This window comes from Antennarius striatus, chromosome 7 (assembly GCF_040054535.1).
Source record: "Antennarius striatus isolate MH-2024 chromosome 7, ASM4005453v1, whole genome shotgun sequence".
Lineage (NCBI taxonomy): Eukaryota > Metazoa > Chordata > Actinopteri > Lophiiformes > Antennariidae > Antennarius > Antennarius striatus.
In genome coordinates, this window is record NC_090782.1 from 24,261,903 (window position 1) to 24,281,618 (window position 19,716).

Sequence of the window (19,716 nt, forward strand, 5' to 3'; positions counted from 1 at the left end):
TGTGAAAGTCAGCAGTCAAGTCTAAAAGCATCAAAACAGATGGTTTAAAAGGAGGACACACCATCTTGATAGCTGTACTGATAGCTGGCCCTGACCAGTTGATCATCTAAAGCAGTGGCCCCCAACCACCGGGCTGCATACAGGCACCAATCCATGATCCAATTGGACTGCACAGTAAGAATACATAACTTACATTATTTCTATTTTATTTGTGATCTGATTCTGAACAATATTTTGGTTTGGAAAAGTCCCAGATTGTACCAGAAAAGTACCAGATCCACCACATCCGTCTGTGAGTCACTGTTGATGCATGCCAAGATTGCCTCGTTCACATGGCTACTTTCCTAAAGGGAACGCTCGGGCCGCCAACACAGAATATATTACCGAGCAAAACATACAAAAAACTAATGCCTTTTGAAAGTTTCTTTTGTTCAGGGTAAAAGAGTCAATGTGAAGACAGAAGAAGAACTTCAATGAAAAAGAAAGCTGTAAACTACCAGTTTTAGTCCTAGTCGTACCATTTTATTCAGTTGTATGTATCAGCCACACCTTAAGAGCTGGTCTGATGTTAAACAGGTCTGTGGGGAAAGAAAGTTTGGGGTCCACTGCTCTAAAGGTCAATATCTAAAGATGTATACGACTAGAACAAGGCCATTGGAGAAGATAACTAGTTTTCTTGGTATAGACGAGACACAAGGAGCTGAGATTCAGTGTTTGAAGGTGGGGGGTGGGGGTGGGGGGGATGGACTTACTCCAATCAAAAAAGGGGGATCCTTTGAGGAGCCTTTCACATCAGCCTTTAGAGCTCTTTTGATGGGGTCTGTCTATTATACTGCACTGTAATACAGTTGGACAACAATTGGTCTTGTGTTGTCGAACATTATCAAAGGCGGTTGATGAACTGGAGTTACTGTTAGGTGATAGATTGATACATGTCAAGGTATTGATAAATAAATAAATAATAACATTAATAATAAAATTAATCCTTTAAAAGATTAAATTCAAACATTTTTAGATGAAATAATAAGTCGTAAGTTAATTTTTAGTCACACATTTCTGAGACCATTTTGACTCTTACTCTCCTGTTGACATTTCTTTGGATGGACGTGGAGTCGTGTTCATGAGGATCATTACATGATTAAATCACCTGTGTCTTTACATGTGTCATTCCTTCATTCCTGGACTGTCTGGTTAATCAGAAACTGCTTGCCTTCACCAGTTTATTTCCTCATACCAGTAAGTTTGATATGCCAGGATAAATTTAGTTGACTTCACTTCAATGTCAGAAATGTTTGGGCTCTACACCCATCAGATGAAATGCAACTGTGTAGATCCTGGTATCAATAAACAGATTAGTTTTTAGCCAATACTTGATTAATACACAATAGAGTTATTCATCCCTTTTTTCTTTAGAAAGTCATGTCACAACGACATGAGGTCTCTGTTTTTTGTGTTTCCTCTCTTTTGTCTGTGTGTTCTTTTCTGTCTTGTAGGAATGAGTGAATGAATTAGGAGCAGGTGCGTCTTTTTTCGATTGCAGCCACATGATTGGTCAGGGGGCGGAGCCTGGGTCGATCTGAACTCTCGTCCTCCTTTTTACAACCAGCACAGCTCTCAGTAGACCACACTCACATTAAAACTCCCAATGTACATCTGCATAACCAGTGTAGATTTGTAAATTGTAAATTACATATTTTTTTGTTTCTATTATTTATTTTTTCCTTCTTTATTTTGTATTGTTCTTATTATATATTGTTTAAAGGAGATAGGCTATGTTTATTTTTTTTTTCATATATTATGTGTATATGATTTCATGAAACATGCTCCTCATGCGCCAGGATTCGCTTATCATTATGAAAGTGTAGCTTTAGCTGATCACTATTGGTGGTGTGAAAAACAGTAACTTCATAGAATAAAGTTACTGACAGATGTGCTCGGGTCCAGGTAGTCAAGGTAGTCCAGTACCCAAACTCTTTCCAGGTAGAAAGGGTTTGGGAACCCCTGAAAATTTTCAAGATTTTTCTTTATAAATTACTGGTTGTTTGGATTATAAAGGAAAATCTTGAAATTTCTCAAGGGTGCCCAAACTCTTTCATACCACTGTAATATACTGTAATCAGCAGTGCTTTCTTAATTACTCTGAAGAGGCTTTGAATTCTCTTGGTGGATCAACCAGTGCTGTGATGTGGCCGAACAGGTAAGTTTTGGATTGGTCCTTGTCTGAGAGAGGTGGAGTTTGTGCATTGATAGGTGAGTACTGCTGTGCGTATACTCCAGTTCCTACAGGTCCAGAGGGTGAATTCACCAAGGCTACGAAGAAGATAAAGACTTTCAGGACTGAGGTAAGGAGAATGCAGGACGAGATAGTGGTCCAAGTTTGTCGGGTTGTTTTGAGAAGATTATAGGAGGATGGAAACAGGGAGGCAGATGTGTTCCTTCTCTCTCTAACTCTCAAAGACTCACCAACTCTCTGTAATATCAAAAATGACGATGAAGGATACTCTTGTCTGTATCTCTTCTTCTACAGATAAGTTAAAGAAGAAATTTAAGCCGATGCAGGATGCCATGGAAGAAATGACGAATGAGATGAAGCCAATTCAGAAAGATATGGAAGACAAAGACTGGTGCATTGTTGTCTTGGAACAGGGACCACTAAGATTGATGATTTCGACCAAAGGTTTTGCTTGAATGATTTCATCATCACAGGAATCAAGATCAAGTCGTGCAATTACGCACATGCTGTGGCCAGGGGAAGTGGTCAGGCCACTGAGCACAACTCTGACACTGAGACAGAGGAGCAATAGTAGGTTAAACTCAGAGATATGGAGAGAACTACCAATTCAGACCAGATTGAGACATTTTATCCATTGCCAACTGGGGGTAGGAGACCACCTGCAGTGTTGATAAAATTCTACAACTGCAAACACAAGATTGCTCTTCTGAAACAAGGCCCTAAACTGAAAGGAAAATGTTTGCATCAATGAGAATCTAAATAAAAAGAATGCTGATATCGCCAAAAAAACTCAACAACTGAAGAAGAATGAGCTAATCGACAACATCTGGACTAACAACTGTAGGATCTTTGTTGAAACAAAGCCGCTTTTGCTTGAGCAGCTGAAAACAATGATGATCAGGACCATTGAGGAGCTGGCTAAGATTCTAGACCTGTTCTAGGAAACTGACTAGGAAGACATGGAGAATGAAAGGACAACCTCCCAGACATGGAGATGAAGGTTGCATGATCATTTTGTAGCCAAAATGGAGCCAATTCCTTTAATTGCATTGTCTGAGGGGTTTTTAAAAGCTCTTCAAAAGTTTCTTCAAAAACAAACCACCATGAAATAATAGAAATATTCATAACACAATGTGATTCTGAGTTTTAGGGTGAGAAGTCATTAAGTGGGGGGCATGGTGGCGCAGCTGGTAGCGCTGCGGCCGCACAGCATGGTGGTTCCCGGTTCGAGTTCCGTTCTGTACGGAATTTAACACAAGTAACTTTCAGAAAAAATAATGTTGCCAGATTTAGAAAGTTGTCATTTATGTCATTTATCCCAACCCTAACCCACCTGAACAGGTGTGAATGTGTGCCAACACATCACATTCAAACATGTCCGCCCTTTTACAACAAAGATCTCAATCAAAGGTAGAAAATGAAACGTCTCATCGATGTGTCACCACATCCATTCGCCTAGAAACATTCAAGTGTGATGTTGTTTTCCAGCAGGGTCCTCATGTCCAGCATCGCGTCCTCCACGGCTCGCAGCAGATTTGCTGCTTTATTGTTTGTGCAGGTCTTGGAACCGTGTAAGTAGAACACTGTGAAGTTGAATTGTTCGTTGAAGGTACTGTAACACATGCTGTATGCATTGAAGTCTTCAGATGCCATAAATGATGTACATCCGACCTTGGATGTCACCTTGTGGAGAAAGGCAGTGGTGAAAAAGAAGGGGTTAGTTAACCATCATCATCACTGTCCCCAAGAAGCCGGCAGTAGACTGTCTCAATGACTACCACCCTGTTGCACTTTACAAACTGGTCTTAACACAACTGCCTGTCTACCTACAATCCTAGACCCTCATCGGTTTGCCACAAGGCAAACCCTTCCACCAAGGATGCCATCACTATAGCATTAGACTGCGCTGAGCCATCTCGAGCACCTGGGGATCTCCGTGATGATGCTCCTCCTGGACTGCAGCTCAGCTTTTAATATCATCCCGGAGCTCCTAGTAGAGAAACTTTCTCATCTGGGTCTCACCACCTACTTAATCACTACCTTGTAGAACAGCAACTATTGTATATTTTAGTATATTTTAGTTGTCATTACCTGAGATGTCACAAGCTTGTAGTCAAACACTTTGAAGAAGGAACTGTCTGTGAAGATTCCTGGGATGGAGATGTTCTCCTCAGCAGCCAAAGCCTTCAGCATGAAGAGATGGGTTGTAATGGCCTGTCCACGACTTGCCTTTAAGATGGAGACAGTTCAGGATGTAACGTGAGCCACTAGAGAAGCCACCATTGACTCACAACAGAAGACTCAATAGATGTGTTCAAAGACATGATTTCCTTATAGTAATGTTGATGTTATACACCATTGTTGATAGTGTAGGTAGTTTTGTTGTGCTACACTCTGTACCATTGCATACAGACATTCAAGTCAGAACCAGTTTCTAAAGCTCCTGTGGTCCGAGCCCAACTTGAGGTGGGACAACTGATTGTATCAAGACTTACATAATCGACTGAACAAGGACTAAATGACAGAATGGAGTGTTGCCTGGAATGATACTCACTTTCTTTGCATTCCAGACATGTTCTTCCAAAGCTTTCTTCATTAAATGAACCCTCTCGGAATTCTGTGTAAATAGAGGGAAAAAACCCATCACTTGCAATTGGACCATGCTGGGGTATAGAATGGTTTATAGCACAAAATTGGACTATTCAATGAGTCTTGATGTAAATCCTGTTGAAAATCTGTGTAGGAAGCTCAAACATGCTATCTGGAGAAGATGTCCTTCAAACCCAACCGGAGTAGTTTGCTTAAATACCTGTTGACAGGTGCAGAATTCTCACTGACAGTTATAGAAATAATTTGATTGCCTCAAAAGGTTGTTCAACAAAATATTAAGTTAATGGTAGCATTCTAACAGATGGAGCATTGTCTGTACAACTGCACAGCATCACGTGTCCTCTGCGAGATAGTTCCATGTCTTCAGCAGTGCTTTGCACCTCCCCTGCTCTACTCGCAGTCTGTTGAGGTTCTTCCAGGTCGTCCATGGGAGGTTGTGTCCTCTGGCGAGGAATTCACTACGTGTTATTCCTCTCTCCGTCCATTCTTGGTTCGGGTGTTGGGTTGGTGCCATTCCACCCTTGACATGTTGGTCCTGGCAGATTCCTTGGTAGACTGAGGGGGGACTGTGTGCAGGAAACTGGCTCTGGATTTTAGTCTGGATGGGGGTGCTGTATGTCCGTACAGGGGGTGCCTCACATCAGATTCCTGTGCTCTCCACTCATCTTGTGCAACGATGGAGCGTCTCATGTGAGGGGGAGAGCAATGCCGGCCAGTGCGTAGAGGCACGGGATTGGCGCGGCGTTGTCTTTAGGCAGCCCATGAGGATGCGGCAGGTGTCGCCAATTTGGTGTGGTGGGTGGGGCTCCGGCTTGAGCATGCATACGCAGCCATGGAGAAACACAGGGCTAGGGCTGTGGTACGGATGCTTGTTGGATCAGCATCCCACTTTAAGTTCACCAGTTTACGCAACATATTTTGTAGGAGTTGACGCTGGCTTTGGTGTTGTGAAGGTGGGTTTTGAAGGAAAGGGTCCTGTCTAGTGTGACTTGGAGGTACACAGGAAGGGGATGATTTAGAAGTTTGTACCCGTCCCATGAGAAGTTGTTCTCTTTCTGCGTCTCAGTTTTTCAGGTAGAAGCTGCAAAGCTGTTTTTTTGATGTGTTGTTTTTTAGGTGGTTGTTACTGTAGTCGGTGGACATGTCTTCGAGGGCACTTTTTGGCGTTTGGGTATAGCGACAGTCTTGGCTTTTCTCCATACAGGTGGGATGGTTTTCTTTGCCAAGCATGAGTTCAGCATTTCTGAGAGCCAGGTTTTTGCTTTTGGTTTTTGCTTTGGTTTGCTTTGGCTACGGTGATAGGCCAGTGTTGTGTATGGGAGATGGAGTTCAGGACCTCTTTCCCTGCTCTGGATGCTACTTCGCTGCTCACACAGACATAGTCTGGGTTATATCCTTGTTTCCATCCGGCACTGTGGAAGGATTTCGGCAGTTTGGCGTCATGGATCAGGGTCAGATGTTTTGACTCAAGCCCGGTTTCTACCTCATCGCCATATTGTTTTCTTTATAGCCCCACAATGTGCTATGGATATTGAAGTCCCCAATGCTGATGTGAAATTTCCTCTTGCATCTATCTGGCAGTTCTGTGTGGGTGAATAGGCTTTGAGAGGGTTTGTACACTGATGTGACAGAGACATTTGGGAGGGCAACTGTGATGGTTTCCATTTGCCCTTCTGTGTTGTGGGTGCAGACCTCTTGGATTGTGAGGTTTGGTCTGCTGAATACGGCTGATCCGTACTGTCTGTGACGGATCTCCGCCACCAGCTTCATTCCAGGCAGGGCGGATCAGTGCTGATCAGGGCCGATGTGGGTTTCCTGGATGCACACTATGTCAAAGCATTTCACAACTGTCATTAGTATGTCTGCCTTGTATCTGGAGAAGCCCTCAATGTTGATTGAGGCAATTGCTGGCGCAGGCCCCGTGGGGTGTATTTGTCTCTGCGGCATCTTTGGCGTCGTCATCCAATAGATTGATAAAGTTGGTATATAGATATTGGTCTACTGGTGGTGGTAATCAGATAGTGATATCAAATTATGCCAGTCAGCGTTTCCCAGGCTGCACCACCGGGAGGTTTCTGTATCAGCAGCCCAGATCTACAGTAATTCCTTGCTTGTTCCCGCTTAAAGATGCCCAGCTTCACTAAATCGTGTATTTTTAGTAGGTAGTCACATGATACCGTGCTTTAAACTGTCTATAAGAGTGGGAAAAAGTAATACAGATATAAGGTGGTTTAATATCGGTATGGGGAGGCTTCATAAACTTTTAAATTACTGTAAATAATAAAATAAATAGCTGCTATATCGCAGAATTTTTGTTTTTCACGGGTGGTCCTGAATGGCATTAACCACGGGAAATTAGGGATTAGGACATCATCAGCTCTTTACTCCCTGAACCAAAGGTGGTTCCAGTGCTGTGCATTGTATAAAGAATAAACCTGTCCTGACAACCAGACTTAGGACAGCCTGAGCAGACCTGAGAAAATTTTGTTGGTACTGTAAAGCACGATTATCATAGAATTTGTTGAGTGATTGGCTCGTGACATCATTACATTAGCCTATCATCAGACCTGTTTCTGAGGGTCATCAAAAGCCTTGACGAAGGCAACTGAGGTCCTCGTGTTTGAATTGATTGCTGTTAAACGGCCCAGTTTGAACCTACGGAGGGAGACAGGTTCCTCTGTTGGGCAGCACTGATGGTGAATCCTGACAAAACAGAGGAGAGAGAAGTTTTCTACGCTTTAGTTGCAAAAAACGCTGTTGTCCTGCAAACTCGACATTCCTTTTTCACTGTTGCCTGATTATAAGAACAACCTGGAAGCTTTTGATGATGTGTTCATCTCCTTAAACGGATATAAGACCTCTTGTTGTTGTTGGACTCAAACACAACACCTCACCTGAGATCTTGCTGCAGTTGGTTCATAAACTGGAGAGAAAAATGCCCAATCACAAACAGTCTATGTACCTGTGATAACTGAGAAACTCACCTGTAGTAGGCCAGCTGTATTGCCATCTGTACAAAAGCATCGGGACTCAACTTTAGGGCCTTTAGAACATCTTTCCCAAAGTGCTTGAACACACTAACACTCAGATCCAGGTTCTGGGTCAGTCTGTGGCAGAAACGGGAGAATTTTTGAGACAGGGAATATTCTTTCCATCCATCCATCCATCCATCCATCCATCCATCCATGGGCATCTGCTTTTCACGGATGCTTGGTGACAGTCCAACATGCACTTGGAACAGGTGTGACTTGTGAACCAAGATCTGGTTTCAGTTATACACGGACTGCCCAGCCCTCAGCGAAGGGCCGCAAACCCCATAGTCCCGGAGCACTCCCCACAAGATACCATGAGAGACGTGGTCGAATACCTTTTCAAGATCCATAAAGCATGTATGGATGGTTGGGCAAACTCCCACAAACACTCGAGCACTGGATAGAGAGTGTAAAGCTGGTCCAGTGTTCTGTGACCAGGACGAAAACCGCATTGTTCCTCCAGAATCCATGAATCGACTATGGGTCTGATTCTTCTCTCCAGTACAATGGAATAGACTTTACCTGGGAGGCTCAGGAGTGTGAGCCCCTATATTTTATTTATGAAATTAGAACTGCTCACATGTCCACGCGCTGCTTGGCCTCATCGATGTCCTTCTGGATCTCAGGTGTGATGTTGAAGTGAAGTTTTTGGGGCATGGGTAAAGGTTCCGAGGGAGACTGTATTACCTCTGGATTTTTCCTTTAGAGACAAGAGAAAAGGACCTTGAGGAAAAACGAATGCCACCATTAACTGCATATCTTATCAAACACATAGAAACACTACCCCCACCTATCTGACAACTGACAGCAGTGTGATTATAGATTCTGCAACTTTATAGAGAATACTACAAAATGTTATTAGAAGCTCAGAAGGAAATAACCTCACCACTCAGTCAGTTATTGAAATCTGGTGGTACAGTAATGCAAAGTCCAATCCAAAATCTGTGTGTTGACTCTTCCACACACTCAATATGTGGGATATACAAAATGAGTCATTTCCTTTACCCCATAAAAAGTATTTTCTTAATGGGACAATGGTACAGATAAGAAATACTTCAGTCAATCATAACAATAAATGGACACAACCTGAAGTATACTTCATCTTCTGCATGTAATCTGAAGTAGATCATGAAAAACAGGCTAATTCAACTAAAAGGTTCTAGGTTTACTCAACACCATTTGAGAGCAGTTATTCCAAATTTATGAAGCATGAAGTCATCAAATGTCTTCAGAAATCTCCATTAGGAGCTGCTAGGGTCATCATTACATCCCAACCCAAAGGACTATCTCCTCAAGCATAACGGCAAACACTGTGGGACTAGTGCTGATGGAACCACAACATGGAGAAGACTTGTAACACTACCCACCCTGGACTCATTGATATGACTATAGAGATGCCAACTGCATACATAAGGGTGGGGCTACGTAAAATCCTGAATGTCAGACTTTTACTCTGCATCGTCACAATGGTCCAATCAAACCGCTGGAACAAATTGGTCAAGTCTTGGTACTCTGGGCTCTCCAGGACCACATTTGTGAAGCACAAAAAGCAATTCAGTCTTCTTACATTATTTTTACCAATTGATTGATGAAGGCCATCTTACTGGTTCCATCAATCACCGCGTGGGATTGGTTCAGACCACATGTCCCATCTTCTCCACAGATTACCTGAAACAATAAATTTAAAATGAGCATCACAACCCAGAGTCTCCCTTTAAAACCAGCAAAGACTTTGATTGACAGTCAACAGTGGCTGAAAACTCATTCCATTGATATGAATGAAAACAGATCCAGAGAGGAATCACCTGCATGGACTTATCAAACCAGCGGTTCCCACTGTTCCACTGGCTGCCTCCTCCATGCAACATCTGGTGGTATTTGTCATTAGACACTGGGGGCATGGCTCCATCCAGACAAACTGTGAAGATGCTGCTTTCTATAGTTGACACTGATTGTCTGTTGGTCTCATCTAGACAGGCACTCAAAACAATCATCAACAAAACAGTGATTAATTGATCAGATTGTGACATTGGGACCTTCAAACTTGCCTTTGTTTTAATAGAGATGAATAGCTTTTCCTCACTTTTGATTTTACCATTTGTAGTCATATAGATTGAGCCTGATTTTGGTTTTAAACCCTGACAACCACGCTATAGGCTCGGCTACCAGATGTTTTACAGAAACTGCTGCACTTAATGGAACTTTTTTCTACCTTAAATTGATTGTTAGTCTGGTCTGAAGTAGTTCTTGGTTCCATTTGTTTGTGATGTTACCTTTTCATGCCCTCAAGATTCACATCAATGTCTTTTATTCTGGCTGCATTAGAACAGAGTTGAGCTCACCCTTGATCAGGTTAGAGTATGTCTTACTCCAGGTGTCACGATTCTGGGTGGTAAGGATACCGACGGGCTCTACGTCGCTCTGTTTTGATGAGTTGCGGATCCTGTCCAGCTGAACACAGAGCTGATCCACGGTCAGCCGTGTCCCGTCACTGTCGTACACATCCAACTTAAAGAACTGAAGAGGAGAGGGAGGAAACGCGTGACTGCAAGATGCAAAATTTGGGGAGCAAGTTAAAGAAAAAGATATGCAGTGATCACCACGTCTCATTAATTTTTTCTCTTACGCAAAAGAGATATCAGCTTGCTTAGTGGCCACAGTACTTTCACCAATCACCAATCACTTTGTCATTGTCATGTTCAATAATGGCGAAAAATGTTACATGCAAAGTGCAAAGCTGCAAGAAGCCAATGCCAGGTATCGTGAACTGAGATTTTCCAGACATCACACATCCTGACATCGGAAGACATCGATGTTGAAAACTTGAGCGGTACGACACAGCCTCGCATTCTCAACAAAGAAAAAGAACAGGACATTATATCTGATGTATTAATTCTAATTCTAGCAGCTGTTCAATCACAGGTGAGGATACGGAAGAACGTCTTCAGTGAACCTCGTTTGGATTACAATTTGTCTCATCTTTGAAGATACACCTCTCAACCAAGAACCAAAAAGGGTTTTGTTCAGAGTAAAACCCTAACATTATCGTCTCACCTGAAAGTTGTGGACTACAGTGATGTGTTTTGGGGGGGTGGTACTCTTGCTGTAGAACACCAAAGAGTCTGACTTCAGTCCAGGAACCTGGCAGGCGGACATCAACTGCTCACACTGCTTCATACACAGCTGCTTCCCACCCATGTACTCCACTGGTAGTGTCCCACTGTAAAACACACATTCACTCCAAAAGGACTCAGTCATTATATCCAGTTCATCCTGACCCAAAGAGGTCCCTGAAGCTACTGGTCCATCTAGAAATGGAACTGAAAGTTTTTTCGTGGACTTCCCTAACTAAAACATGAAAACTAAAGGATTCAAACACATTCAGCGCAACAAAACCCAAACCTTGGTTTCACCATTTAGGTGTGAAAGCATCACTTATGTATGAAGAAACATACAAAAAATATTGTTTGGATGCAAACCTTCCTCACTGACGCCACGTCTGATACTGTGGTCAGCTGCATTGGTGCTCCACAGGGGACTGTCTTGTCCCCTATCCTCTTCACTCTATACACGGCGGACTGCTACAACTCAGAACTGTGTCACATTCAGAAATACGCAGATGATGCAGCAATTGTGGGATGTATCGGACAATTAGGAGCAGGAGTATAGATGCTTGTTGAGGGACTTTGTCGACTAGTGTCACAGCAACAACCTGCAGCTCAACACCTCCAAAACTAAAGCATTGGTCATTGATTTCAGGAGGGACAGACCCAGACCTAGACCAGTTCTGATAGGAAAGGAAGAGATGGAGGTTGTACAGACCTATAAATATCTTGGGCTGTGGCTGGACAACAAGTTGGACTGGACAAGCGACACGAGGCGGCTGTACAAGGAAGCTGATAGCAGGATGTACTTTCTGAGGAGGCTGTTTGACAGTCCAAACTATCACACAGGGAATAAAAAGACGCTCTGCCTGGAAATATGAAGAACTGGCAAGACTAAATGGAACACACAGTCTGAATACACGAGGGAGGGAAGTCCTCAAGAAACCGGTGAAACAGCTCAACTGCTGGGGAGGAGGCAAAGACTGGAAGTGCGACGACAAACAACACAGGAAACAAACATTAAATCAATTTGTGTGGAGGTAGAAGGAGCTCAGGACTCACCTGTCAATCAGTGCTTTTACATCCAGGTTTCCAGATATGACTTTGGCAGCACACCTAAACAAAGAAAACGTTCTCATTAGTGAAATGTTGACAGAGTTTGTTGTTGTGATGCCATGCATTGTGTTTTGTCTGAAGGTCAGATGCAGTTTCTGCAATGTTACAACAAGGTACCATTGGAAACAAGACCATCCAGGACGTCATCTAAAGTCAAACCATAGAGGATTCCAAGGTCTGCTTGGGCTTTTCAGCCTCTTGGAACTTCCAGTGATGTTCAAGCTTCATTTTCTTTACAAATAAAGAGGTTTTCCTTGATGGAATCCATCAGCCCTTCTGCAGACTGCAGGTTTCCAGTGGACCAGGAAGCATTAACTGAGCCCTGGATATGCTTCATGCAGGAAGTCAGTTCATCAGCTTTGGAAACAAACACTTTAATGTCTGACTTGGTCTTGTGAAGAGAATTATTTTACCTCAAAGTGAATGTGTATGGTCCACAACCAAGAGAATGAACAACAACTTCTCAGAACTAGATGTTTTCTTGACATTCATATAAAATATCACACTTGAATTTTCTCAATGCTGGCATTAAAAATCTTGAAAAAGTCACACAATAGAGAATTTTGAAGAAGGGTCTTGTTGTCGCTACCTCTGTCTGGGTGATCATCAGCGTGTGTCTGCCAATGTGATTACCTGGTCTGTCCTAGATCCGTATCCCTGTCGGTCACCGGGGAAAGAATTAGCGCAGCGTTGGAGAAAATCACCAGAGGTTTTCGTAGGTCCATATAAAAAGCTTTCACATACCACTCTGTTAACTAAAGAAACAGATAGATATTGTTTGTTTGACAGGATTGCACAAAAAGTACTGAATGGGTTTCCATGACAATAACAAGAATGGTTGAGCAGTCCCCTTTAATTATTTTCTAGGGCAGATGAATGCAGCTGGTTGTGGTTCTGGAGCTCACCCAGTTGTCGGTGCAGTCTGCTCTCTGCTCCAGGCTCCTCTGTAGTCTCTCCCCAACCCCTCCTGCTCTCTGGAACTCCTCCACCAGGTCTTTGGTTCTCTTCAGCTCATCTGGTTCCACCACTGGTTCCAGGGCTCTGAGGTAGAGCTCACAGGTCTGCCGCAGGGGGGGAACAGGCAGACGGGGCAGTTCATTCTGCTGGATCAGGTTTCTGACAGCAACCAGGGTCACTGGTACTGGTTTCACCAACTGGTAGGGCTTCACTGTCCCCACCTCACAATGATAAATAATAAGCAGTATTTTCATTAGCATTACTAGCATTAATCTCCAGTAACATGTAGAATTAACTGAAGGATACGTGTTTACAGATATTTGAGAACTCTCAGATAAGCCTGATAAGCAATGATGCTCTGAAATAACAGCAAGTGTTTCAGCATGACTTGAGGGCTTCACTCTTATTTATTCAGTTACAATCATCAGAAATGAAGGGTTGAATTAGAAAATGTTTTTTTAAAATTTTACTTATGCTTATTTGGGAACTCACAAGAATGTTGTCAGCACGCTCGGAAATAGCACAGCACATTTGGGTTATACTTTATATCAGTAGTATCTCTAGGATTACTCATACAGTAGCATGAAGCCTGGCTCGTGTGCTGTCCTGCTACATAACACAAGTGGTTTTGGACCACTGTCAACTGAATGTCCATCAAGATTCTCTGGTAAGAAACAGAATTTATGGTTCACACAATTTTCATGACTTGTACAGAGCCGGGCAGGATCTTAATTTTACGAAGTGCCATGTTATTTTTAAACCAGAAGTACTAGAACAAAATCTTTGAAAGGTTCCACCTTTGTCTCATCAGTCCAAAGAATATGTTATCAAAACTTGGGGATCATTATATTGTTTTTTTTGTGAAAGTGACACATTTTCAAAAAATATATACGCACACATGTAGATTCACAGATGGACAGGTGTGTTCATTTGCTAAGCAAATATTGTGAAAGTAAAATTAACTGAGGGGTCTTTACTTACCAGACCTCTGTTGCAAAGTCTCAACATTTTGCTTTCAGATCAACTCCAACAGGCAGTATTTGATTGATATTTATCCTTTGATTGTTTGAGGGCTAGAGAGGATTAACTACCTGGAAAAGTTCTTGCTGTATAAGAGGAGTTGATAACTCCTTCCTGCTTTGTTGAAAAAATATTACGAAAGACAAGTGACAAAAGCAGGAAAACAAGAGAACAGTTTGTCTTCTTTACACACATAGAAGGGACACCCAACTACGATGGATTACTCCCCTTAAACTAACAAGGAATCAACATTACATCAGCTCATCGTGCCAAAAGTTTGGACACACCTTCTCATTCAATACGTTTTCTTTATTTTCATGACTATTTACATTGTAAATTCTCACTGGAGGCATCAAAACCATGAACGAACATGTGGAGTTATGTACTTAATAAAAAAGGTGAAATAATGGAAAACACGTTTTATATTCTAGTTTCTTCAAAGTAGCCAATTTTCCTCTGACGACTGCTTTACTCACTCTTGGTATTTTTTCGATGAGCTTCAAGTGGTAGTCTTCTGAAATGGTTTTCCATTCACAGGTGTGGCTTACCAGGATTAATTGGTAGAATTTCTTGCTTTATTGAGAGGGTTGGGACGATCAGTTGTGTTGTACGCCAACAGCTCTATTACACAGCTGTTAAAATTCATATTTTGGCAAGAATCAATCAGCTAACTAATGAAAAACAAGAGCCTATCATTACTTTATGAAATGAAGGTCAGCCAGTCCAGAAAAACATTTGAGGACCCACCCAAAAAAGGAAGACCAAGTCACCTCTGCTTCTGAGAAGTTCATCCGAATCACCAGCCTCAGAAATCGCAAGTTAACAGCAGCTCAGATCAGAGACGAGATGAATGCCAGACAGAGTTAGCAGCAGACACATCTCTAGAACAACTGTTTAGAGGAGACTGCACAAATCAGGCCTTCATGGTCAAATAGCTGCTAGGAAACCACTGCTAAAGAGAGGCAACAAGCAGAAGAGATTTGTTTGGGCCAAGATACACAAAGAATGGACATTAGACCAGTGGAAATCTGTGCTTTGGTCTGATTTGAGTCCAAATTCGAGATCTTTGGTTACAACCACCGTGTCGTTGTGAGATGCAGAAAAGGTGAACAGATGGATTCCATATGTACCTGGTTCCCTCTGTGAGTCATGGGGGAGGAGGTGTGATGGTGTGGGGATGTTTTGCTGGTAACACTGTTGGGAATTATTCAAAGTGGAAGGCACACTGAACTAGCATGGCTAGCACAGCATCCTGCGGCGACATGCCATCCCATCTTAATTGGGTTTAGTTCGACGATCATTTATTTTTCATTAGAACACTGACTCCAAACACACCTCCAGGCTGTCTGAGGGTTATTTGACCAAGAAGGCCGGTCCAAAATTGATCGCAGGTGTTTGTTTGTGTGACTGTTAGTCTGCAGTTCAGTGTGACTCTGCGGAGCAATTGGTATCCCTCCTGGAGTGCCCCCCACCTCATGCCCAAGCCAACTGGAATAGGCTCCACCTTTCCACGACCCGCAACAGCGGTTGAAGCGATTAAGAAGATGGATTGATGCTTCATCTCATTCCTCATCGGCTAAAGTTCCTTCTTTAACTCTTCTATAGAAGAGGAGATACGGACTAGAGCAATGGTCCCCAACCCAAAGGGCCGCAGACCGGTCCGTGGGTCATTTGGTCCTGGGCCAAATAACCCACGGTGGTTGGGGACCGATGATCAAGGTAAGAAAAACTAATAAAACATCCGTTTTATTTTATTTTTTTATTTATTACGGAGTCTGAAAGAGGTTTTTATTTTTTAAAAGTGAAGTCTGTGCGGAATGACGCACAGAGGAATGCGTGCGTCTGTCATACTTGACAGGTCTCAGTTACGTGACAGGTTATCAGCCACTACCCCTAAATTAAACGCCCACAACCGCGCCAGTGTTCTGGATTAAAGTTAAGGCAGATTATCCTGTCATCGCCCAAAAAGTACCAAAAACCCTGCTTCCATTTCCAACCTCCTGTCTCTGTGGAGTGGGATTTTCTGCAGTGACCATAAAGAAAACCAAACTGCGGAGAAAAACGGACGTCTGAAACACACTTCAGGTGTCATTGTCTCCCCTTATCACTAGATTAGCTGTTCCCAACCACTAATTTTCATTATTGTAATTATTATTATTGACTTGTTCACCCTTTTATTGGAAATGATCAGTATTTTTCCTATGTTGAATGCACTGATTGCAAGTTGCAATTTTTCAAAATAACCCTCATCAGTGGGGGAAAGGAGAGGACGAAAGTGTGTTCGTAGGATGAGAGAGAAGAGGAGCGCCAAGAGTAGAGATGTTAAATGTTTGAACTGTGACACTGTTGAATAATGTAGGTAGTTCCTGGTGTGCTACACATACACATTAACTGTCAATGTCCATACACGGTAAGTTTTTTAAATGTCGGTTCGAGGGCATCAGAGCGTCAGAACGGATCTGGAACTCTGTCAGGAGAATTAAAAATTCCATGACAGACATGTGGTCATGCGTCATTTCCTCTGATATCATCATCAAGTTTCTCTGATGTGTGAGATTCAATTCAGAACCAGTTTCTAAGGCTCCTGTAGTCCGAGCCCAACATGAGGTGGGACAACTGATTTTATCAAGACTTCTTACAGTGATAATCGACTTGACAAGGACTAAATGGCAGAATGGAGTATTGCCTGGAATGATACGCACCATCTTTGAATTCCAGACATGTTCTTCCATAGCTTTCTTCATTAAATCAACCTTCTCTGAGTTCTGTGAAAATAGAGAGAGTAAAAAAACTTGTTTCTTGCAATTGGTCGATGAGAGAGGACATGAAGATAGTTGGTGTGAGAGAAGAGGATGCAGAAAAGAGGATTCGATGGAGGCAATTGATTCGCTGTGGCGACCCCTGAAGGGAAAAGCCCAACGGAAAAGAAGAAGACTTGCAATTGGTTGATGTTTTATAATTGGGTATAGCAACTTGCTATAATAACTTTATGAGATACACCCGGTTTGGTTGGTTGGACCCCCATTTGCCTTCAGAACTGCCTTAATCTTATGTGTCATAGATTCAACATTGAACTGGAAACATTCCAGTTTGGTCTACCTTGACATGATAGCATCATGCAGAGGCTGCAGATTTGTCGGCTGCACATCCATAGTTAGAATCTCCCATTGCACCACATTCCAAAGGTGTTCTATTGGATTGAGATGTGGTGACTGTGGAGACCATTAGAGTTCAGTGAACTCATGTTCTAGAAAACCAGTCTGAGATGATTGGAGCTTATGACATGGTGTTATACTGCTGGAAGTAGCCTTCAAGAGATGGGTTCACTGTGGTCACAAAGGGATGGACATGGTCAGCAACAAGACTCAGGTAGACTGTGGCGTAACAATGATGCTCAGTTGTCACTGAGGGCCCCAAAGTGTGCCAAAAAAAATTCCCAACAACATTACACCACCAGGAGCTTGAACCATTGATGCACGGCAGGATAGATCCATGCTTTCTTGTTTTTGATGCCAAATTCTGTTGCAGCAGACATCCAGACTCATCAGACTAGTAAATCCTAGAGATGGTCGTGCGTGAAAATCCCAGTAGATCAGCAGTTTCTGGGTAATTCAGCAGTTTCTGAATTATCCAGACCAGCTGGTCTGGTACCAACAACAACGACACGTTCAAAGTCATTTAAATAACCTTTCTTCTCCATTCCAGTGCTTGGCTTGAACTGCAGCAGTCTTGACCATGTCTACATGCTTAAATGCATTGAGTTGCCGTCACATGATTGGCTGATTAGAAATTTGCGTTAACGAGCCGTTGGACAGGTGTACCTGATAAAGTGGCTGGTGAGTGTACATCATCAGCTCTTTACTCCCTGAACCAAAGGTGGTTCCAGTGCTGTGCATTGTATAAAGAATAAACCTGTCCTGACAACCAGGCTTAGGACAACCCGAGATAAACACAAGAAAAATCTTGATAGCACTGTAAATCATTATTATCATAAGATTTGTTGAGTGAATGGCTTGGACTATCATCAGAACTGTTTCTGAGGGTCATCAAAAGCCTTGACGAAGGCAACTGAGGTCCTTGTGTTTGAATTGATTGATGTTAAACGGCCCAGTTTGAACCTACGGAGGGAGACAGGTTCCTGTATTGAGCAGCACTGATGGTGAATCCTGACAAAATAGAGGAGGGAGAAGTTTTCAACAAACTGTCCTCCAACACATCCACTGAAACAAATACGGTTGTTCTACAAACTCAGCATTCTTTTTCACTGTGGCCTGATTCTAGGAACAACATAGAAGCTTTTTACAACATGTTCATCTCCTTAAACGGACATAAGACCCCTTGCTGATGTCGTACTCAAACATTAAACCTCAAAAACCTAGAGAGAAAAATCCCAAATCAGCAAGTAATCTATATATCCATGACGACTGACAGACTCACCTGTAGTAGGCAAGCTGAAACGGCATCTGCATGAAAGCATCGGGGCTCACCTTGAGAACCTTTAGAACATTTTTCCAAGAGCGGTTGAACACACTATCACTCACATCCAGGTTCTGGACCAGTCTGTGGTGGGACGGGGAGAATTTTTGAGGGAGGGTGAAAACTCATTTCATTGATATGAATGAAAACAGATCCAGAGAGGAATCACCTGCATGGACTTATCAAACCAGCGGTTCCCACTGTTCCACTGGCTGCCTCCTCCATGCAACCTCTGGTGGTATTTGTCATTAGACACTGGGGGCATGGCTCCATCCAGACAAACTGTGAAGATGCTGCTTTCTATAGTTGACACTGATTGTCTGTTGGTCTCATCTAGACAGGCACTCAAAACAATCATCAACAAAACAGTGATTAATCGATCAATCAGATTGTGACATTGGGACCTTCTTGTGAATGGAAATAAAGCCTCACTCAGTTCAGACCAGCTAAAGTAAGTTACATTTTTGATATTTCATTAGTAGATGTTTGATGTTGGTTTAAATTCGGCCTTATTGTTTTAATAACTTCAACTTTAAATAATACCAATTGTCTATAAAATTGTTATAAGTACACCTCTACAGAACATTGTATCCCTATTAACATGAGGACCAGCTTTCCACCATTCATCGCCAGTTCGTTTGTACTGCTTGTCAGTATCCACACCTTGGCTCTCTTGAACTCGCACCTTGACTTTTTGATAACTCTGTTCTCTCCGTGTTCCAGTCCCGGTCTGCTGCCTGTTGGACTATTACCATTCCAGCCGCCTGCTTGCTTTCTCATCTCCTGCTGATTTACCTGCTCAGCCTGATCATCTGGTTCATCATCGCATCACATTCGTTGTTAAAAAAATCTATTTTTCCCTTTTACCTGATGTCTGCGCATTTGGGTCCTACAGTAAACCTCGACAGCCCAAGGTTAGACCTGAGGTCTTTGTTCAGCTCAGACACCCTACACCCGAGCAAGAGTTGTCAATGTATTTGTTGAGAGAAACTGCTCCTGATGTTTACCCACGTCAGTATTTAATCTTGCAAGGAGAATTTCAAAAAGGTACAATGTTGTTGAAGATTAAAAGCCCTTGTGACACGAATCACAACCACATTGATTCCAAAACACCCATAAATTGCTGTGGGTAAGAGTGTAAGACCTGTAGGAAAACAACTGTTGACAT

General features: G+C 42.6%; 1 protein-coding gene across 1 annotated transcript; it reads right to left on the minus strand.

Moving 5' to 3' along the window:
- Window positions 1-3,466: 3,466 nt before the first annotated feature.
- Window positions 3,467-13,312, minus strand: LOC137599471 (carnitine O-acetyltransferase-like). Its single transcript, XM_068320426.1, has 13 exons — window positions 13,001-13,312; window positions 12,729-12,850; window positions 12,042-12,095; window positions 10,930-11,095; window positions 10,218-10,392; window positions 9,681-9,844; window positions 9,443-9,543; window positions 8,456-8,575; window positions 7,828-7,950; window positions 7,411-7,546; window positions 4,788-4,850; window positions 4,325-4,462; window positions 3,467-3,916 (listed from the first exon to the last, which is right to left on the minus strand). The coding sequence occupies exons 1-13, from the start codon at window positions 13,310-13,312 to the stop codon at window positions 3,689-3,691; spliced, it is 1,902 nt and encodes a 633-aa protein (XP_068176527.1). The 3' UTR covers window positions 3,467-3,688.
- Between the last annotated feature and the right edge of the window lie 6,404 nt (window positions 13,313-19,716).